Below are 23,659 nucleotides of genomic sequence, written 5' to 3'. Positions count from 1 at the left end.
CATTTTAAGCACTTTTTTACTGGATTAGCTTGTCACATGGTCACACTTTTTGATGTACCAAAAGCATTTCCTGAAGATTTAGAATTAAGAAATAATACAATAATATATACAAAAAATATACAACACTTGTTTTAAAAATACTAATTTATTACATTTTATATCATTAGGAGAAAATAGAAATTTGTTTTTAAACAAAAAAGTGTAGCCTATTATCATTTATTACACTCTCAGAAAAAAATGTTACAATGTTGTAAAAAAACGGTGAAAACCCTTGTCACTGGGGCAGTACCTTACATTTACATTTAGTCATTTAGCAGACGTTTTTATCCAAAGCGACTTACAAATGAGGACAAGGAAGCAATTTACACAACTATAAGAGCAACAATGAATAAGTGCTGTAGGCAAGTTTCAGGTATGTAAAGTGTAAGAAGCAAAACATTAGTAATTTTTTTCTACCTTGCAACAGAATTGTGCCTTAAGACAAAGAAACAAATTTGTCATATCCAAAATTTGTAATTTATTATCAGTAAATATAAAACATCAAATACATTTTTAAACAAGGTTTCAGTTCATAATAAAAGTTTTTTGTGTAAATACACATTTTCAATTTACAATAAAGAATAAAACATACTTCACACAGAAATTAAAGATTTATGTTTTTGCTTAACATTTTTCACAACACTGTTAACAAAAATGTTACAGAAATACATTCTCTCATGTACAATATAACAATTTGTTTGCCAGTTTTCACACAATACCTTTTCTAATCACTTAAAAGTATTTTAATTAACTTTATTATAAAATGGAAATAGAATTATGCAAAAGTATTGTAACGAGAAATGCACAATGTTGATTAGTTTTACAATAATAAAATGTTTGCATGAACACTTTGCATATGCAGTACTTTTGCTAGCTCATGTGCATAGGGGGAAAAACAAAAGGTGTGGATATCAATAATGAAAATGTATTTTTCAGAAAATGTTTACCATATGTTTATTAAAATGTCATAAATGTTTAGTTTTGTTTTATCAGTTGTTTTGTATGGAACTTAATAATTAATGTTTATGAGTTTCTTTAAACATATTCTTTTAAGTTATGTTTACAAAAGATATCTGTATACCCTTGTGTACCTTTTTTCTGACAGTGAAAGCAAATTACAAACTGGCCAGCACATTAAACTTTCTTCAGTCAGAATTTGAGACACTAAATTTGGCACCAAAACTGCCAAATTCGTTGTCCCAGGTTCTGTACCAATGACCGACACAGGATTCCGCTTGGTCTTAAAGCTTTTTTCAATGTGTTATATTTACAATTTATTATGACATAGCAGTCAAAATAGAATAAATGAGCTAATGTTTGGGACAAATTCTCGACCTTTGTCAGTGAGGGGTGGGTCTATCGAACAACCCAAACCCCCTTATACAGGCCTGTGGTATTTGATTAATTTCAGGGCAGAGCGGTGGCTCAGTTGAATGCACGTCACCTAACACTAAAAAGGTTGCTTTGAGTGGTTTGAGTTTGGGTGTTTCCAGAAGGGCATCTGACGGATAAAACATATTCCAGAGTAAATGGTGGTTCATTCAGCTGGGGGGACCCCTGGTAAATCAGGGACTTTGCCAAAGGAATGTGAATTTTGGGTCATTAATGTGAATGTGAGGTTTTCATAATCCTTGACTAGGCTGTATTTTGAGCAACTGCTGTGATGGTTATGGAGGAGTGGTGAGCATGAGACTGATCCTTGTAAGACCACAGTGACAGACGAATCCTCGCATTGATCCTGAAGGGCCAGCCTGTACACAAGTTGGTGACCTCTCCCACCTGGACGTCCAGCGCTTTCCAGCCTTTTATAACATTTCAATATTTTAATAATCCTTAATAATAGGAATCTGAAACGTATTGATTTTTAAAGCTGTTGAGAACCTTTAAGCAATGAAAATGATAATAGATGTAAAGAATTCTTTGTGAAACAATTTAGAAAGATTTTTAGATTTCTTTAGAAGTGCTCTATTCTATTCTATTCTATTCTATTCTATTCTATTCTATTCTATTCTATTCTATTCTATTCTATTCTATTCTATTCTATTCACCTGAGATTTGGGACTGTGATTGCGGCTCGCCATGGTCCACGCCCAGCAAAAAAGCAACGCTCGGTTCTGTGCGAAACATCCGGGGCTCTTTCAGGGGTGTCACTCAAGCCTGCGAAGATGGCGACGACGGGCAGAAATACACTCCTATCGGTTAGCACAAATGTAAATAACAGCACTTCCGAAAGCCAAAACCCCGAGGAGGAGGATGGACAGAATTTATGGTAGGCTTAGCCGGACATTTTATCCTCCATTCAATCTTGGGTGTATGGTCAGAACGCAGATTTATATGGCTCAGAGCAGCATGTGACAGTTGTTAGCGGCTAACTTGCAAATTGCCCCAGCCGGGCAGGTACACAGGCCAGCCTGAATCAATGATCTCACTGATGCATGTTTCTAAAAGCATTGTGATTTAACATCTAATGCCACACTATGTTCCTCTGCGTTCAGGTCATCGATACTGAGTGAGGTGTCGACGCGCTCACGATCAAAATTGCCGTCAGGAAAAAATGTGGTGGTCATGGGTGGGTGTTTTTCTTGCCTCTGTCACGCAAAAATGCTGTTTCATGTGTGTTCTGCATCCCATTGTTTTGCATCCACTGGCTGGTTATCGTTGAACAACATAACAGCGTTAAGTAAACGCAATGGTTTGAACGTAACAACTCGCTTGCTCCGCCTGTGCACTGATGTGATTGTACGTTAAGTGTGTTATTGAGCACACGTTTATTGTTATTGAGCACACGTCATTGTCTAACGTTACATTCATCGCTGTCAGTCCCCGCTCGCTCTAAAAACATTGTCCTTTGAGTTTATCTACCATTTTTATAATGTGACATTAAATTCCGTTATAAAGGTTTGCATATGGTATACACTGTCGGGTGAATAGAGATAATCCGCACTCTCAGACACTGGACGTGTCTCAAATGCTTTCGTGTTGCCTATCTAGACAGCACCATAGGAGTGTTCCGAAGAACTAAATGCAAGACTGCTACATAACATGCTAATAACAAAGCAGATGTGCTTGCAATGAATAGAAAGTGCTGTCTCGTTGTCTTTTAGAAACGATAATGCTGTCTATGTAGGCAGCTCGCAAGGTTTTTTTAAACACAGCCAGTGACTGGCTCTTGTTTGCAGTATCAATGGGTGGCGTCAGACATATTTGTCATACAGACTTTGTTGGATAAAAGAATTTAATACAAATATAAAACTGTATTATTATTGTGAGGTATTTTTTCTTTACAAATTTGCATACTAATATACATAATGTGTTTGAAGTGTATTTGAAGAAATTCTCGAAAGTGGTAAATTAAGTGTGCATTTAAATATCTAATTTTATAAATTGTTCATTTAAATTGAATATAATAGATTAGGACATTTAAGACTTCACCTGTCAAAAATGAAAACATAGCATTATACATTTTGATTTTTAGTAACATATTTTGTTTTCAGCATTATTTTGCTAAAGTCTTATTATTGACTCTTAGTAGGTCTGAACAATAAATCATTTGAACATCAATATCCCAATGTGTATATTCGCAATTGTCACATTGTAGGACTAGATTATTTATTAAAGATTAAGATATTGTTGTACAACATTATTATACATTGATGACAATGTTATTCCATGCTTGATTGTTACAATTTTGTTTTTTAATTTTTAAACAAGTATTTTACAGTACTTTAGAAATGCTCAAAAATGTCTCTGGTAAATCAAATATAAAAGTTTGAAAACATTGACAAAGTCACACAAGTGGCAATTTTACATCGGTCACATATAATGGAGAGACAACACATCCATAACGGCATTTTTCCTCATAAATGCAAAAATGTCAAATAAAATAAAATGAATAATTTTTGTTCTATAGTGAGCCAGCTCTTATCCTTTTGATTAACATAATTTCTTTTTAGTTGTGCAGTTTAATTGACAGAATTTTTACAAAGTGTGTAAAAAAAACTCACAGACTTTTTTTTTTTGACACATCCATAACGCAAGATTATTTCCCCCATTTAAAGTATAAAAAATGATTGCATATTGATATTTTTATGATCCTGTAATTCTGTGGTTACTTGTTTTGGAAAATATAAACAGATGTTTTAATATAATGTTAACATATACTGTACTTTCTCTGTGAATTTATGTTTTGAGTTTTCACTGCAAATGTCACATCCATAACGCTGAATTGCTCATATGAAAAATATTGATTATATTTTATGCAGATTTCTGCATAGAAAAACACTTGATCACCCCAGTCAATCTGAATTCATGAAATCTTTCCAAATAGCAAAATTCTATTTATATTGCAGTAAAACAAAATATTGCAATTGCATTTTTTTTATATTGTGCGTGCAGCACAAACTGAGTAATTGCAAGAATATAATTATTTCATAGACTAAATGTCTATTAAAGATTTTGTAATCTGTTACAGGTCTTGAATTCAAATCTACATTGTGGATCAGTTCATCTTGTTAAATTAGTAATATGCTTTTATGAACATTAAAAACAGTGTACAGTCCATCCGTTGTTTTTATTTGCTTATGCTTGCATGTAGTTGTAAAAGCAGAGAGTGAGTAATTCAGTATGCATATATCCAGTTTATTTTTCAGGATCCAAATGTATCTCCTAAATGTTTAATATATTTATCTCTGTGTTAATATGACCTTTTAACAGGTGAAGTAGGGTCTGGTAAGACCACCCTGGTTGCGAAACTCCAAGGTGTAGAAGAGTACATGAAGGGACGAGGCTTAGAGTACCTGTATTTCAATGTTCACGATGATGATATTGATGGTAAGAATTTAAACATTGTCTATATAGATAGCTGGTTGTGATCTATTGCAACCAGTCAATAGACTGGCGGTTTTTAACACTGTTGTGTTTTGAAGTGGTGTTGTTGAAGTTTGTATTAACTTTGGTTAATAATCCTGTCATTATATTGTGTTAATTCCAAGTCAACACTATTATGATAAAACCTGGAAATGTAGATGGGTTTGGTTACTAGCCAAAGCATGAAGTGTAAAGTGTGTCGTACAAATACATACATACTCTGTTTGGTGTATATACAACTTTTACAGTTTAGTTTAATTTTGTTGTGAAAAAGTTTCATTTTTACCAGAATATTTTTTTTGTTTTGAAATTTAAATATTTCATGTTCTGTTTTTAACATACATATGCTGAAGTGAAATAAAAAAAACAATACTGACAGAACAATCATCACAATCAATTAGTTTTAAGCACGATAATCATCATTTCATACCTTATAGAGCAGCTTTAAAAGTTGTACATCTGTCCAAGGTCAAAAACAATTGACCTGTCTTGTAATGTACGTTGCAGCATCACCTCTATTGTTACATCATCTGCATCAGTTTAAGGATCCAATTTCTCTAAACCTCTCCTTTAAAAAGCATACTCTGCTTAAGTGTTGGTTAGATGGCTCAGTTTGTTGTGGAAGTTTACCATCTACAGCCTGTGTCGGTAACTATATCTGAATTTCAGCTCTGATTCAGCACTTGGAAAAACATAAAACAAGTAAGAGTCCAATCACGCCGAACACGCTTTTTGCATTGAGAGGCGCCTTTTTTAAATGGTTTACTAATGGCCGCGAGCCTTTTGTGCAATGCTTATGCGCCCTGCATGCCTACCATTTTTGTCATTGTGCACCATGCACTTCGCAATGGAAAAAAGTCTACTCTGAGCGGAAAAAGCGCGTTACATCAGTTGCATCTTTTTCATTCTCCAGTCAAATAAAAGCAAAGGCTTTGTCAAAAATCAGTGTTTGTGTTACCAAGACAACTACAAAGAGTTTTGAAGATGGAGGAGACCCTTGTGATTGCTGTTTTGAGTTATCCAGAGCTGTATGAATCAAATTGTGAATATAACGATAAATTAAAAATTTAAATTATATCAACAGCAACACTCAAACACATTACGCAGCTGATTCAGTCATTGCCTAGTGACATACAAAGTGCACCTCGCTTTTTTTTTTTTCTTGCCAACAAAAAAGGCAATGTGATGCACCTCGCGTTTTTGGAAAGTAAAAGCGCGTTCAGTATGATCAGCTCCTAACAATGGTGTTGGTTTTACTTTCTTAATTTAAAAGCGAGTCTATGTTAACATGCATATGCTGAAGTAAAATGAAAGAGCATACTGACAGAATAAATAGTCGACTCGAGTTGAATAAATGAATCGTGTTGGATTCAAATCTTTTGCTCAAACCCATCGACACTGCTACTTTACATCACCAAATATGTAGTTCCAGATCCGGTAAAAATGAAAGTGCTTTTCATTCAGACGCTAGGGGAGCGTGGGGGATTGTGGGACTGATCATGATGTGAAGATAACGATTACTGTCATATGTAGATTCGACTGGAGGGAATAAAGGGTTAAAGTTTATTTTCACAACAATACCGCAGTATAGCCAACCTAGTGATGTGTTTGTTCCTGTCATTTTTCTGATTTTGGATACAATAACCTACGCTGCCGGCCGGTTGCTATTAAAGGAATAAGCTGCAGAGGAATAAGCTTTGTCAGACTTTAACAGGGATTTTGTCAGTAACTGTTATAGTTCATATGGACCAGTTTCTTTTTTCTCTGAGTCATTGCCTCATTTTGTGAAGTTTGCAAAATATATGTTTATTGCGTGTTATAAGTGGTAATCGCCCCACGCGTCTTGTAATCACTTATTTATTATGCAGTGCTTATACTGTATCTTTCAGGTTAAACCTTCATGGGGCTATTCACATATTGTGTCCTTTACTGATTTAAATGTGTTTTTGAGCTCACGATCTTCTGCTGTTTGGCTTTGCTATGGCCACCATCAGCTGTTCTCACACATGCGGCACGGTCAATTTTGAGAATAGTTCAACTTTTGCCACTGTGAATTAATACTGAATGTATGCCATTGTTATTATTGGGGTTGGCGTTAAGAGTAGAATAATATGCTGATGTTTAACTGCATTGCTTTAATGCACTTCTGAGTTGGGTTCACGCATACACTCTGCACTCTAACTTCTTCAAAATTGTTGATGAGCCATGGTGGGCATTTCTCTCTGTTTGCACTAAACGCAGTCAACCAATCACAACAAACTGGGTCATCAGTCCAATCAGCGCAGGTCAGCTTTATGCTAAGTAGGGGTTAGGGAACAAACGAATCGCTGAACGAATCAAATGGAAGTCGTTGGGACAATTAGGTAAAAATAAATGCATATTATAAGACCAAGAAAGTGTTTTTTACCTTGCATGCATATCAGCCTGTTGTCAGAGACACCCAAAACCAAAATATGACTTTTTATAATGCAAAATAGGGTCTCTTTAATGTAAAATTACAGTATACATTATCATTTAATTCGTCTTTCATATGAAAACGTGTTCATAGAAAAATATAATTTTTACAGTTTATGTTAATAATATTTGTTATTGTGACCATGTAAATACAAATTTTATGTGACTAAATAACAATAATTCAAAGCAATTTTATCCAGAATCCAATTGATTTATCCAGAATCCAATAAAAGGAGACAGACTAAACATTTGTTTAGGCACCAAACCATTTCTTCTTTGCTTATAGGTACTTGCTTATGTACTTGAATAATATGTACAATGCATTTAACATATTTATTTGAATTTTCCAAACAGAACAAAATTCATATCCTACACTAATACAACACTCAACATTTAAATAACAATGTTGGGGTTTGTCCATATGTGACCCAACATTTTTTAGAGTGTGCATTTTTTGCAATCTTATGTATTTCCATGTCACCTCATGTAATATTGTAAACCTAATGAAACTTTTGTTTTGGTAGATCAATCACGGTGTAACGCATGGGTGCTAGATGGGGATTTGTACCACAAAGGTCTGCAGAAATTTGCTATATCGTTGGAAAACCTGGAGGACTCGCTGATTCTGTTTGTAGTGGATTTGTCCCGGCCATGGCTGGCCCTCGACTCACTGCAGAAATGGGGCAGTGTGGTGAGGGATTTTGTGGACAAGCTCAGAGTTCCTCCTGAAACCATGCGAGAACTGGAGCACAGATGTGAGTAGTGGCGTTGTGTGTGTGTGTTAAGATTGTGAGTGTGTTTGCATGCTAAATACCTTGTAGGACTGATTTAGTGTGGTGATGCATTTTGATATGAGACCTTCTTGTGTATCAGTGGTACTCAGTCATTTTGGAGGAAGGGATTCCTTACGGGGAGAAAATGTTCCTTTGACAACCTTATAATTATAATGGGGTTAAAGCTTATGCTTATTACTGTTTGTACTTGTATTATCATTATTAACAATATAATTTTTCAGGATACATTTTTTGTTACATTGTAATACATTTTCTAAACTGTTTGGATGGTACATTAAAATCATAAAACCTATACAATTTAGCAGTAATTTATTACATTTTTAGCAATTTTATGAAACCCAATGAATTCTGTATATTTTTTCTTGCATTCTATTTTATTGGTTCAAATTCTTTTTTGTTTGAATGCTTTAACTCAAATGGAATAATCAAAAAGTAATGCTAAATTTAAGTTTTGTCAACTTTATATTTTATGTTTATGTGAAATTGATCATTTGAAATGCTCCCTTTTTACTTTTTCTGCATTCATATCTTGAAATGTATTTTCAATGTAATTTCAAATGTAAAGTTTCAACAATTTTATTATTCTTTGGCAAAAAAAGTTACACTGAGCATCATGCATGCATATAGTAAATTAAACGGGCCACACAGAACATGCAGACTTAATCCTATTATCAGATTAATGTCCACATATGCTAGACCAGGGGTCAGAAACCTTTTTTCAGCAAAGAGCCATTTCTGATTTTTTAAGCAAATTTATTTTTAAAGAGCCACTGGGGTAAATAAACATACTACTTTATATGCTATAAAAATAAATAAATATGAAGCATCACATGTTGAACAAAAAGGAATTAAGGACAATTTATCACCTCTCAAGAATGTTTTTTAAAATTACGTGTGCGAGGTTACAATAGAAACATAAGTTGTTTACCCTGTATTGGTGTCACGATTCAATTTTATCCACAGAGCCACACACGCTTTGGTCAAAAAGTTCTTTTATTATTAACTGAGTTCTTATTTTTTTTGCCATAACAAATTACAATATTGAATTGTAATTGTATTTTCAATAGGGAACTAAATTTTAGTGACAGTTACATTTTTTTAAACCGTACGATTTTATTGAAGGGAGTTTGCTGGAGACCCATGTAATTTTTTCCAAATAGCAACAGGTTCCCTATCACTGCGCTAGACCATATTGCAGTTTGATCAAGTCTTAATGTGCTGCTTTTTTATTATTATTCATCAAATTTTTGCCAATGACTTTTTACATCACAATTCCATTTCCATTCTTGAGGATCATGATTCTATCCTTACAACAATAATAGGTAGCTTAATGTTGTGGATTTCTTGAGAACCCCTGCTTTAGACCAGAGTGATTTATTAAACCCAAGAACCCCAAAAATGTCAATATTGTAACAGAAACCAAACTGTTAAACATATGCTTGTGGAATGCCCTATTTTTAATGTTATCAGACAACAATTTTAACCTGACGAGACTTTAAATTAAATATTTTTAAATGTGATTCTTTCTTAAATTGAACATTTTTTTTATAAAAAAAAAATCTTTAAGAAACTGCTTTCGATTTTTATCTTATACAGTGCTCAGCATGTATCCTTCTGTGACCCGAATAATTTTTTTTCTTTTTTTTTTCTTTTTTTCTGTGATTTCCTACATCCTTTGGGTTAAAAAAATCTACAATTTAGAATTTTTACTTTTTTTATTTTATGTTTTTATTTTTAATTTTACAGCATGTCCACTGTAGTGGACCACAGGACCATTTTAGTTCAAAACGACCGCCACTCAGACAACAAAACTGTACAGGATATGGCTGTAAAGGGATAATAATCCAATATTAATTTAACAAAGACAAAACAAAAGCCATTTTTACTTTGTATTGAAATTCCTGAAACAGTTTAGTGTGAAAGAGAGCCAAACTCAAAAAATAAATAAATAAATAAATAAAAATCCCAAAACAAATTTAACATAAAAGTGATTTTAAACTGATTTCATTCTCTAATTGTCTCTAATTCTCTAATTGTCTGATAGTCTGACTCTAAATCAGAGTCTCCCTCAACTATTTTATAAAGAATCCTCTCTGCTTCAGTTCTGCCCCTTACAAAATGCAGGCATTAATTACAGTAATGTCCACTATAGTGGACATTTAAAAAATGATAAGGTCCCACTTTATATAAAGTGGCCTTAACTATTATGTACTTACACAGAAATTAATAGTTTGTTACAATGTACTTATTGTGTAAATACATGTATTTATTGTGTACTGCTTGATTAAATACCTGTATGTAATTAATCTGTAATTAACTTCTGTAATTACATTTGTAAATACACTGTTGACCATCCCTTACACCTTTACCCACCTTTAAACCTACCCATACCAGCAAACCTGTCCATAACCCAACCCCTATCCCAACTCAAGAGCACCACAAGTGTTCTCAAATACATTATGAACACAGTAAGTACATTGTATTTATTTTTTGATGCAAGTACATAGTAGTTAAGGACACTTAATATAAAGTGGGACCAATGATAATATTTTGAAACACAAACAAGTTAACAGCTTTGAAAGCTAAATGTATTTTTCTTGACACTCTAATAAACAAATATATATGTAATAATAGTAAGAAAACATTTAAAAAGCTAAATTTTACATGCTTCTCTCCCTTTATAAAATGTGATTTTTTTTTTGTATGTCAGCCATTTTGGATGCAGTGTAAGAAGCTGTTCCAAGCATGCCAGCTAATCAAATGACATCTCGCTAGAAAGCCCAGGATGTCCTCTTAACAGTACAAAAGGACTTGACAGAGTAGCTAAAAAAAGAAGAAAATTCATGAAAACGCAATGTCCACTACAGAGGACACAAGTCAATGGGCGGACTCTCAGGCGGATATAAGTACACCGCTCACCAATTTATCTTTTAAATTCAAATTTATATATATATATTTATAGGAAGCTGTACAATATTATCTTTGTGCATATACAGTAGATCAGTTAGTACTGAAGCCAAATCTGGAGCTAATCTAGCAAAATAACATACGATAAAAGTCCAAATACTATAGAAAAAAATTAAAATATTTGGAAAAATCAAGAGAATCAAAAAAAAAATATGGTGGAATATGGTGACTAAAATATTATTTTAATAAATATATCTGTTTAATATTTTAAATGGAGTGTACTCAATTATGCCGAGCGCTGTATATTATCATTATTATTATTTATGTATTTTATTTTATGTATTATCTATTGCTGTTGATTACATTTTATTGTTAGAATTTTTTTATAATTATTGAAAAGTGATATTTATAAAATGTGGTAAGCTTGATCTGTTTTTTTTTTTTTTTTTTTTTTGCTGCAACATAGCCTGAGAAGCTGATAAATTCAAATAAATGAGTTAAAGTGACATTAAATGACAATTTAAATAAACTGTTATAAATGCATTTGGGTTCATTTCGCTGTGGCCACCACAGATTAATACAGGGACTCAGTCAAAAGGAAAATTAATGAAGAACTGAAATGAAGTTGATTTGACTGGTGATTTATGACTGGTTGTGTCTGCAGTGACAAAGCAGTTCCAGGAATATGTGGAACCAGGAAGTGACTTGGACGCTGTGCCCCAGAGGAGGAATCCTGAGTCAGATGAAGAGAGTGTCCTGTTGCCGCTGGGAGAAAACACACTCACACACAACCTAGGCCTGCCTATAGTGGTGGTCTGCACCAAGGTACAACAGCCTCAAATTGTTATTATGTTGTGATGACATAAAATGTATCTAAAAGATCAAATACAACTGATTTGATCAGAAAAAGCTGTTACTGTATAAAGGGCTTGAAATAAACTAACTGTTTTAAAAATATATATACTTGTCTATATATTTATATAATGTTAGTATATATTTATAATGTGGGCTTGACATTAACTTTTTTGATTACCAGCCACTGTGGCTAGTAGTTTTTCAACACCATTTTCATAAGCCACAATTTTGTTTTTGGGAAAATATATTTTATATGCATAAATTTGACTTAGGCATGTTAAAAATGACTCCTTTTAAAATTTGAAGTTATGTTCACATGCCTCATTAATGTAACTTTTATTTTTTTATTTTACATAGCTTTTTAGGGCTCAGCACTTAAGAAATACTATTTTTTTCTCTGGCCGCACCAAACTAATTATTTCCTTGCCACACATTTTAAATAATGTATCAAAACAAGCTAAACAGAGCTATATACATACACTTTTTTTATTTAACAAAAATGTTCTTGAAAAAAACAATTGACATTTAAAAAAAATTATTTTAGAATAAAAAAAAAAAACTATACACAGTAGTTCAGACTAAAGGTACCAGATCATCATTTAACCATAGATATTAGTAGAGTTATCTACTATTAAAGCAATGTTATTGTAAAGGATGAAAATTAAACCATATTAACAAAAATAACTGCAAGCAAAAGAAATCAGGTGAAAAACATTGTGTGTAATAGTGAAAGGATGATCACGTTAGGCCCAGTAATAATCTGTTCAAAAATGGTAAAAGCGAAAGCGGCAAAAAATCTGGGGATCTCTTGAAAGCAGCAGGACTGTGGGTGCGGAAGTACTGCTTTTTTAAATGTTTTTTTTAAAGAGAAACAATCGCACCAGTTGCATTTCCATGGTTGTTTGCTGCAAGGAAACTAGAGCTTTTAAGCACTCGCTTAAAAGAGCAAGGATCGCCGTGTCTTCTTGTGCACCTGATCATCCTCTCATTCAGTATTCACCTACTTCCTTTTGCTCTCGTGAACAGTTATCAGTCATGCTGCTTTTCGAATCTAAGAGCATATTGACATACAGTCTTAAACTAAAATTCAAATCTTTAGGGACGAGGCAGTTCTGGCAATTTAAAAATTATTTTCAACCAGCCAAAGTGGTTAATGGGGGTGTCTGTCTAACCTGCCACAGCTGAAATCTACCCCTCATTTGGCTGGTTGGCGGGTGTAATCAGGGTGTCCCTGGGGTCTTAAAAAGTATTAAAAGTTGATAAATCAATTATGAGAAAATTAAGGCCCTTAAAAGGTATTAAAAAGTCCTTATACTGTAGCTTTTTACGATGTCTTGCATTTTGTTCAAGTGTTGTCTTAAGTGTTTAACTCTAAAAAAGCATCATTATATTTATTTTCCTCTTTATAATAACAATGGCATGCTCGATCCATGCGATTGATTTGGGCTAGGGCACGTCCGGCCAAGCTCCTCCATCCGGATAATGTCATGTATTTGCGACAAATGCGGGAAGGTGATGTGATGCTATACCAATGTAGTGAAACAGACAGCAAAAAGGGAAAATGCAAGTTTGGAACTGTATGGAACTTGCGTTTTTTATCATAGTACGATGCATCGATTGGGAAAAGAACAAATGAGTTTCCCAAAACCTGTAGTTTCTCTGTCCCAGATCCATCGTTTGAACCACGTTAGTTATAACGTAAATTGCCCACAATGATGCTCTAAATGGGGTGCTAACTACTTCTTGAGAGAATAATTCCATAATTTCTTTGTGCAAATTATATTGGTTTACACGCACATGCATTTAAAAAAAAAATTCAATATTAGTTTTCGTAAAAACATGCACTCTCTTTCCATATTAATTCAAATATATGTAAATGGCACATAATGTTTCCTTTACAAACATTCTAAAACATAAAACCACTTGCAAAGCTAACACATATTCTATCATATATAAATAAATAAATAATAAATAAACATAAAAATAAATATATAAATAAATAATGATGCTATTTATTAAGAAATTAAATTTAATATTTACTATTTATTAGGAAATGAAAAAAATCTATTTTAATAATACTGATGATGATGATGATGATGATGATGATGATAATTAAGTAGGATATTGTTTATTTATTTATTTTTTTTTAAAAGTCTACTTTTACAATTTGACACGTGCAAACCACTGCAGAAATCTTCTAACCAACAGGCACATGTCATATACAGTACAGATAATAAATAAATAATCTACTATAAATTAAAACTTTTAACGTATGCTATGTTTCTTGTTTTCACAAGATTTGGAGACGTAACATACATTTTTGAGTAATAGGTCACCTACAGCTTTTGTCATGAGTAACAGCTGTGTTCAAAATGACATCAATGTTTTCAAAGTGCACTGTGAAGGGAGCGCAATTGTAAACATGATGATCGCTGAAACTGAACTGTAAAAATTCTTTGAAAGCAAATTACACCTAAGAGTGATGACTTTTATAGTGTTCTTTATTCATTCCAATTTTAAATGTTAGAAATGTTCTAAATGAATAGGGCATAGGGAGAAAACTGGGAATAGAACACGGCCAGAAACTATGTTTCTAACTACAGCTCCAGAGGTGTAGTTGCAAGCATGCAATTGTGGGACGCAGTTTTGGAATGTTCATTGGAACAACGGATTTGGGAAACGCCAAATCAACGAATTATGTTTGTAAAGACAGAACTTGAGACCTTAGTTGGTTAACAATGGTTTTTGGAAATGCACCCCTGGCCGATACCCATCCAATCACCAACAATTCATCTCAATAAAACTTTTAAATTTTATTTAAAAATGTAATTATTTTTCTTAGGATAATGGTTGTTTCAAAATTCCTTATGTATTTACTGCTGAGGACACTGACCTGGACAGACTGTTGTGCAAACATTTATTTTATTAAAGGTTAAAACTTTTAAAACGTTTGTCCCTTTTTTATTGTTGAAAAAAAGTGTATGCTTGCTTATAACTAGAGCTTGCTTGTTTTGACACAATATTTAAGAAATATCTAAAATATATATTTTTATTATAATTGAATTAATATTGTTTAATTAAATGTAATAAATTATAATGTTTTTTAAATGGGCAAATAAAAATACTTTCCATCCGGACCATTCGAAAAACTCCTTAGCAATTAGCCCTGTATGAGTGAAAAATTTTATTCATAATGGTCTTAAAAATGTCTTAAGTCTTACATTTAACTTTGTAAAACCTGCAGAAACCCTGATCAAATCAAAGCATGCATGGACTAATAACGAAGTTTTTCTTTCATACCTCTCTCTGTAGTGTGATGCAATCAGCACTTTGGAGAAGGAGCACGATTATAAGGACGAGCACTTAGACTTCATCCAGTCTCACATTCGACGCTTCTGCTTGCAGTGTATCCTTGCAGCACATCGAAATCAAAGCTTTAATAATAATAATGTTGATTACAAATTACCCTGCACATCTTAGTCATCTGGGGATCAGGTTATATACATGTTCGCTTTATCTTTAAATATTAGTAGTGTAACTTTTTTTGTCTGAATGCAGTAACAATGCATGTTTTTGCATTGAATGTTTTATTTAATACTTGAACTTGATCCGCTGACCTGACTGAATGCTGCTTTTCAAAAAGCTGTAAGTAGGGAGAGTCTTCAAAGCTTAAATGTAACATTACCTTGATGTTCTCCTTTACAAGTGACCTTTCAGATGGAGCAGCACTACTCTACACATCCATGAAGGAGAACAAGAATCTAGACTTGTTATATAAATACCTCGTTCACAGGTTATATGGCTTTCCGTTCAACAGCCCAGCTCAGGTGGTGGAGAAAGACTCTGTGTTTATGTAAGTGTTTGGAGGATGGAGTTAGACCCAATACAATTTCTATTTTTAGTCCCCTACCCCTTCCCCTTGGCCCTTGAAACAAAGTGTGAAGTGGAGGGGCTTCAAAATTCACCCCTGAGAAATGGGACACCAATACAACACCTGCACACGTCATCAAATGTCATCGCAATCACTGGCTTCATATTAGATCAACAGTCTTGTTAGGTTACTTTTGGGTATTTATCTTCAGGAAATCGTTAAAGGCATATATCATGTTATTACAATGATATAATGTGGTATTAAGATCGTAACTGTACTTTGCATTTACACTTTGGCATGATTAATCAATGTAAACACACAAAAACAACATTAACATTTTGCCAGACATTGTAAAAACCTAATTCCAAGCCACTGCATTTTCGGACAGGGTACTCTAGTGTCATCGAGTGAAAGAATGTTGTGGGACTTCTATATAGGAGTTATTTTTATGGAATATTATTATTCCATATAATAATAATATTATTATTATTATTATTACTTTTATTGAAATTTAGCGTTTTTTATTTTAGCAAGTTGTTGACAGTAAAACACTTGCTCGGCTATGAATGTATCAAAACATATGCAGTTTGTTGTAAAAGTTCGTAATAATGACAAAAAGGACTAATATGTGCATCTCCTGACTTCCTTGTGCAGCCATTTTGTTTTTGTAGCTGGTGTATTCTGAGAAATTTTCTCATCCCTTGGTTTCAATTGTGGTCCTGAAAAATCTCCATTTAAAGGTTATCTAGCTCTTTCCCTTTGCCCTATGCCTTCAAGCTAAAGAGAATTGGGACAAGGGAAGGGCTAAGGGGTAAAATTGGGATTGGGCCTTAACATGAGGTCAGAAGCAACCATCTACAATGTTCAGGGTTTCCACAGGTCATGGAATTTCAGCAACATCGTGAAATTTTAAAAGGTTTAGGAATGTCAGGAATTTTTGTTTGTCATTTTTATTTTTATTTATCTTTATCAAAAAAAAATTTTTTTCCATGGTTAGGCTTTTTTCACAGCTATTTTATTTATTTCCCACTTGCAATCAAATGCAGTCAACAGGTTGGGCTCAACCAGTCCCTTCTTAATTTTTGGGAAAAATTGTAATTCTTGTGGCTTTAAATTTCAGCAATTTTTTTCAGTATATTTATTTATTCTTTGCTTCTATATAATATACATGAAGCGAATACTGAAAGAAAGTACACATCTTTACCACAGCCAATCACCCTGCAGCCCAGGACCGATTACTCACTGAAGCTAAGCAGGGCTGAGCCTGATCAGTACCTGGATGGGAGACCACATGGGAAAACTAGGTTGCTGTTGGAAGTGGTGTTAGTGAGTCTGTGTGAGTCCTTATGCCCCAGTAAAGTGAAGGGGACACTATACAGTCAGTGAGCGCTGTCTTTCAAGTGAGACCTCAAACCGAGGTCCTGACTCCCATGGCACTTCTCATAAAGAGTAGGGGTGTAACCCCGATGTCCTGGCCAAATTGCATTTATCGGCTTTTACCTATATTTGCCTCCCAATCATCCCCATCCACCTAATTGACTCTATCACTGTCTCCCCACTACACCTATAGCTGGTGTGTGGTTAGCGCACAAACACTGTTGTCCTGTGGCTGCTGTCGCATCATCCAAGTGGATGCTGTACACTGGTGGTGGAGTGGAGAGACCCCCCTCTCATGATTGTGAAGCGCTTTTGGTGTATGGCTATACATGATAAATGTGCTATACAAATACACATTACTTACTTGCTTACTCTTTAATCTATACATTGAACGCAGCCTTGTTCAAAGGCTTTTTTTGAATGTGCACTGTGATAATGTCCCATGGTGCATCTAAAGGTGGTCACACACCTAAGGAGAACCACAGCTCAGTGCTATATCTATGACAACTTAAAGTATCGCACACCTGAAGAGCACTTTCTATGCATGAATATAATGTTATTTTATATTAAGCAATGCAGATGGCACAGATAAAATTTGAACACATGTACAAACATTTGCACAGCAGCCAAATCAAAATACAGGAAATCTGAGGCAATAAAAAAAACACCATTTGCTTGATTTTATGAAACACAGAATCACAAAATTCCAGAGGGACTGCTCAACACAACAGTTGTCTTTTTTATTCATTATGGGTCATAGAAATTAATCTTGTTAGTCAGAGAATTTTACATTTGGCTTAGAGTGGAAACCTTGAATGTTTCTTTAGATTAATTAATTTATTTTTAATTTTTTTACAGTCAAAGTAATTAGCAGTGAATAATACACACGTCTCACCCTAATTAAGATTTACTATTTTGAATATTAGAAATCACTCTAAATTACATCTTATTAGGGGAAACAAATTGGTTTATTACTAAAATATTCAGTATTCAATAAAGTCTTTAAACTCTGAATGTATTTATGTTCTTATTTTATGTCTTTGTCCTGCTTTCAGTCCATCAGGGTGGGACAATGAAAAAAAGATTGCCATCCTGCATGAAAATTTCCAGATGGTAAAAGCAGAAGACAGCTTTGAAGATGTAATAGTGAAACCTCCAGTTAGAAAGGTAAAGGCGTTCTCTTTAGTTTTTGTTGTTGTTGCAGTTATGTATCTGTAGTTAACGATAGCTCTCTTTTATTTGTTTTTCCAGTTTGTACATGAGAAGGAAGTTCAAGCTGAAGATGACCAAGTATTTCTAGTAAAGTTGCAGGTAGTTACTTATTGCTATCTAGCATTATCATTAAAAATCTAAATCCCAATTTATTTTACAGATTGCAAATATATGTCATGTGTAGGAAAAATGTATACTTTACACATAGGTTAATTATTACAATTAAAATCAACAATGTAACAGTTTTGTTTACCTTCGTTAAAGTATAATTTTTCTGATGAGGATAAATCTGATTATCAGTCAGATCTGAATATCCAGTTTATAGTGTCGCATCAACCTTCAGCATTTTTATAGACCATTTTAATGTGGTCATGCCATTGGCCCATGGACATTTCCTAGATGTCATACTATTTTAATAACTTTAACAATTTAATCATATCTCAATGTAAAAACAGCTGTCGTAACATTATTTGAAATATGTGGACTTTTCAGGATTCTTGGAAGCTTTAGAATTGAAAAATGTAAAACAGGAAATGCATTAGGACCATTGTCGTTGTTTACACCCCTTAAAATGGTCTATAGAAATTGTGACTTATGTTATCTGGAGGCGAAAGGTATTGATTGCTGATTCATTTTTTTTTTTTTAAATGCTTAAATATTTTACACATTTTATAAATGATATTCATCATAATTTTTTTTGTTGTTGTTCTGGAAACACGTTTAAATAATTATATCATGTTCTTGGGCATTGTTAAAATTTATTTAAAAAAACATTCTTTCTGCATATAGTCTGTATATATTTAAAATTTATACTTAACAAAAACTGAATATATTTAGTTATTTGAAAATAGCTTTTTAGTTTCAGTCAAGAATTTAAACTGAAAGGCTTCCCATACCCATATGTGTAGGAGTAATGTACAATGCAGGCTCTTAGCCAGCCTGCTAAAACTTTTTTTTAATTAATTAATTAAAAAAAAAAATTTAATCAAAAAGTGGACTTTTTTTTTTTAGTTGTTCACCTTATTTTCTATTTAAATATGAGATTTAAAAACTGCATTTTAGTGACATTTTAAGCACAACCATTAACTGGATTCGCTTGCTTGGGGTTATTAACCACACTATTTGTTGTACTAAAATAAATCTTTAAGATTTAGAATAATTATTTAGAATAATAATAATAGAATAATATGAACTAATACTTATTTTAAAAATAAAAATGTATTACATTTATTACATTTTTAAAAGTTTTAAATTAAAAATATAGCCTTATGCCATTCATTAGGCAAATAACAAATTTATTCAATAAATTTGTTAATAAATAACAATAGCAAAAAACAGTACCTTTATAATGGCATAACACTGTTGAAAGTGATAAGTAGTATTGTATATTTTGCTGTTCTATGATGAAACACTAGGTGCCTGTAATTTTTAAAGTCCCTGTGTGCTCCAGCTAATTCAGACTGATTTGTTTATTACCAGCAAATGACCAATCCAAATACAATTTTAGATTTTTTTATCTAAAATAAATTGTAAAACTTTAATACAATCTATTTCTCTAATATACTTTTTCTCACCATGAAGAAAAAAAGCTGGCATGGTGTTAAACACAAACTAACACACCAGCATATGACAGTAGATAAAAAAATAATATATTTAAATGTAATAAAAATAAATTTAAATATAAATAAATTTAAATAAATGATTACATTTTTATCATGTACATTTTTATCAAGTTTTTTAGCAGTGTATTTTTTGGTGTGTGTGGGGTTGTAAATTGAAATATAAGTTTGTTTCTGGCAGTAAAATAATTGTCAAAGTGATGCATGCCTACAGAAATTGAGATGTACCAATAATGGGTTTTTGACTTGACGTTGCATTTTCGTTGTCACTCATTATACGATAGGTCATATTTTCTGGTGTGACGCTATATGGTCATTTTAAATGAGCAAGTTAAAAGCACCTCATTCATCACCATGTGACTTAAGCACCCTGTGAGGCCCATGACATCACCTTCTATGTTTCTGAATATGTTTCACATATTAAGTTTTGTTGTCCTTTGGTGTCACACCCTGTTTCTGGAAAATGTCCAAAAAGTCTGATAAATCATAGAGAAAACTGAATTTAATGATTAAAATAAAATAAATTGCTCTAAATAAAGATACGTTTCCAACACTGACTTGTTTAACATTTACACGTTTAAAATTTGCACATTCACTGCACCACATTGAACTGTTTACTTATTGAACTGTACATACCCACTGCATATGGGCATTTGTAATTATGTACACACCCACTATACATATACACTTGTAATCATGCTTATTTATCTGCATACTACTGATTATTTATAGCAACCTGTACATATATTCATATATTGTAACATATACACTTGTCATCATGTTTATCTATCCCTGTACATATATTCATATATTGTAACATATACACTTGTAATCATGTTTATCTATCTGCACTCTACTGATTATTAATAGCAACCTGCATATATATTCATATATTGTAAATCTGTTCATAGCTTATCCAACCTGTATATAATGTTCATAGTACATCCATCTGTAAATATCACCATAGTTTTCTATAACTGCACTTTATAACTTATTCCTGTATCCTGCACTTGCACTGCTGGTTAGACCTAAACTGCATTTCGTTGCATTGTACTTGTACATGTGTAATGACAATAAAGTTGAATCTAATCTAATCTAATCTAAAATCCCTAAAAAAACTGAAATAATTGATACAGCTAGTGACCCCTTATATTTTCTCAAACATCAGACTTTAAACTATGTAAGTCAAATTATTTATTACTAAAAACAATAGTTTTGCTGCCTATTTGTCAATGCATTTCCTTTACAATTCTCAAATAGAGAAACTCGTTCAGCAGATTTTAAAAGATCAAACAGATTGTGAGATTGCCACTCTCTTTTTAATACTAGTAACCTGCGATGTTTTATTAGCATCTATAAATCATCTTCATCATACAGATCATATCAAATCATTTTTAGAATAAAGAAATGTATAAATGCTTAATGCATTTTTCTCTCTTTGTTCTTCTCTTAGTCTCTGTTATCTAAACAGCCTCCAGTTACTGCAGGCAGACCAGTGGTGAGTGTTTTACATGCTCTTGATTTACATATCAGTCCACAGCATTACTCAAAGTTGAGTCGTATTTTAGTTAAAGAAGTTTTCTGTTGCTAGACCTTTAAATTTGCATGTATTCGTTCAGCAGACTTAAACCAAACTTTTTCATTTTTTTATGTGAATTCATCATTGTCCTTTTATTAGTTGTCCCAGCATGCAAATATTGGTAACACTGTATTTTGATGGTCCATTTGAGTTTTAGTAAATGTTCTGCTTAATAACTATTGATACTGCTCCTTCAACAGACATTTAACTGACTATAAGAAACTTTGCAAGTACATGTCAACTGGCACTAACCCTTACCCCAAACCTAATGGTCTACTTATAATCTTACGAGAATTAGTTGGCATGTAGAGGAATTGTAACTTAAATTCAATAAATGGACCATCAAAATAAAGTGTGACACAAATATTTTTTATTATTTTAATTCAGAAACATTTATGTATGTGTCAAACAGGACCCAACAAACAGAGCTCCCACAGGCTCACCAAGGACGACCAATCGTTCAGCAGCAGCTAACGTGGCTAACGTCATGCCCATGCAATCAGGTACCAAGAAGATTGATCCCAACATGAAAGGTGTGTAAGAATGCAGCGTGTGTAGGATGCATGTCTCCATCTCTTCTCTTCTTTGTCTCTTTCCTACTTTGACCCATCCTCTATTTTTCCTCTTGGCTTGCAACAACATTTGGAGTCACACCAGGGGGTTTCTTTCTTTCTTTCAGTCTCTGGGTCTGGTTTTCTCATTTTGAGACAAATGTAACATTTGCCATTTGACACATGGCCTAGATTTGTAAAAATGCACATTCAGCATCTGCATAAACTGTTTCAGGATATCTTCCTGTATGCAGATGAAGTGGACTTTACTCTCACGGGTTTAGATCATAGGAAAATTGCTGCCATGTTCAGAGAGGATTAAGAGAGCTTGTTAGGATTAAAGCTTGATTCCTTGGCGAATTTCTCAGAGACTTTCATTTCGACTTTGCTTCGTTTACACTCATTTTTAATTCCAGCTTAAGTCCCTGATATACTTGAAACATAGTTCTTTTCGTTCTTTGCCTTTGACTAAAAGTAAGTTATTAATACCTGTGCAGTACTTTGCTGTAGCGAATATCCTGACACAGGCAACCTTCTGAGAACAGCTTTTAGATGAATACTTTATTTTCTTTAATATAAATTATGAAGGTGGTACAACTAATGAGATGGTGAAATTAGAAAAAGTTCTTAGGTTCAGTTCAATTTTTTTGACCTGGTGCTACATCCTGAAATTATAGAGTGCAAAAGCTTTTCTTTCAGTAATACACTACAACAAAAAAAGGACCACAGTAGGAGGACAGCAGATCTGCGTCTGATCATAGCAATGTCGATCTGTTTGCAGGATTCCATGTCAAATTCATTCATATATCTCTTCATACAGTGAATTGCTTTACAGCATTAAACATAAAAAATTATGTCTTTGCTGCTTTCCTTAATAAAGTAGTTCTCCAGTGTGCATGCTTTTATTTCAGATTCATCTCTATGAACTAAACAGACACTTTTTCACAACAATATTTTACTTATTTTCACAACAGAAAAAACAAAGACAGCTACATATTAGAGTATCACTGTGTAGCAATGAGAGCTTTAATGTGTTCACTAGCTGGTTTAAACCTTTCCAAATCCACATTGGCCTTGTTATGTGTAGATGATTTTGTTAAAAATAAAATTATACTGGTTAATTTTTCACTTTTACTTTAAGTATATTGGGGCATTTAAAGGGTTAGTTCACCTCAAAACTCAATATTAATAATATTAAGTTTGTTCTATAGTTGCCGGTTCACTTCCATTATTGGGTACGATACCAGAGTGTGCACGAACCGTACCCCAGACCACCTCTTTTAGGAAAACTCGGTTTCCGTTCATGGGTGCGCACCCGAGTTCAGAAGACATGTTCACACTAGCTAAACGTACTGTACTTTGACGTAAAACTAACCTGGGTGTGGACCAAAAAGGATAGTGTGAAAGCACCCTAAGTATTTTAGGTGAAATCCTAGTTTTCTCTGACCCTTCCGTATACAGCAATGGTCAATTCATTTTTACATTTTTTTTTTTGCTGCATAAAAGCTTACATCTGTATGAGAAACCTGAATATC

The 23,659-nt window shown here is 33.2% G+C and overlaps 1 protein-coding gene across 13 annotated transcripts in view; it reads left to right on the top strand.

The window, feature by feature from the left end:
- Positions 1–2,188: 2,188 nt before the first annotated feature.
- Positions 2,189–23,659, top strand: part of dync1li1 (dynein, cytoplasmic 1, light intermediate chain 1) — a 36,108-nt gene continuing 14,637 nt past the window's right edge. For 4 of the 13 annotated variants that reach the window (XM_005159514.4, XM_073930860.1, XM_009294161.5 and 1 more), the window contains exons 1-11: positions 2,189–2,308; positions 2,535–2,608; positions 4,753–4,869; positions 7,884–8,114; positions 11,725–11,885; positions 15,228–15,321; positions 15,633–15,768; positions 18,219–18,330; positions 18,415–18,474; positions 21,448–21,492; positions 21,986–22,076. In XM_005159514.4, the coding sequence (XP_005159571.1) occupies positions 2,205–2,308; positions 2,535–2,608; positions 4,753–4,869; positions 7,884–8,114; positions 11,725–11,885; positions 15,228–15,321; positions 15,633–15,768; positions 18,219–18,330; positions 18,415–18,474; positions 21,448–21,492; positions 21,986–22,076 (1,225 nt within the window). In that variant the 5' untranslated portion in view covers positions 2,189–2,204. Of the gene's footprint in view, positions 2,309–2,534; positions 2,609–4,752; positions 4,870–7,883; positions 8,115–11,724; positions 11,886–15,227; positions 15,322–15,632; positions 15,769–18,218; positions 18,331–18,414; positions 18,475–21,447; positions 21,493–21,985; positions 22,107–23,659 lie in introns of all 13 variants that reach the window. The other 9 variants (XM_073930858.1, XM_009294160.5, XM_073930856.1 and 6 more) reach the window with 4 other exon arrangements.

This window comes from Danio rerio, chromosome 19 (assembly GCF_049306965.1).
Source record: "Danio rerio strain Tuebingen ecotype United States chromosome 19, GRCz12tu, whole genome shotgun sequence".
NCBI lineage: Eukaryota > Metazoa > Chordata > Actinopteri > Cypriniformes > Danionidae > Danio > Danio rerio.
Note: the sequence above shows the minus strand (reverse complement) of the source record. Positions and strands in the feature narration are given on the sequence as shown.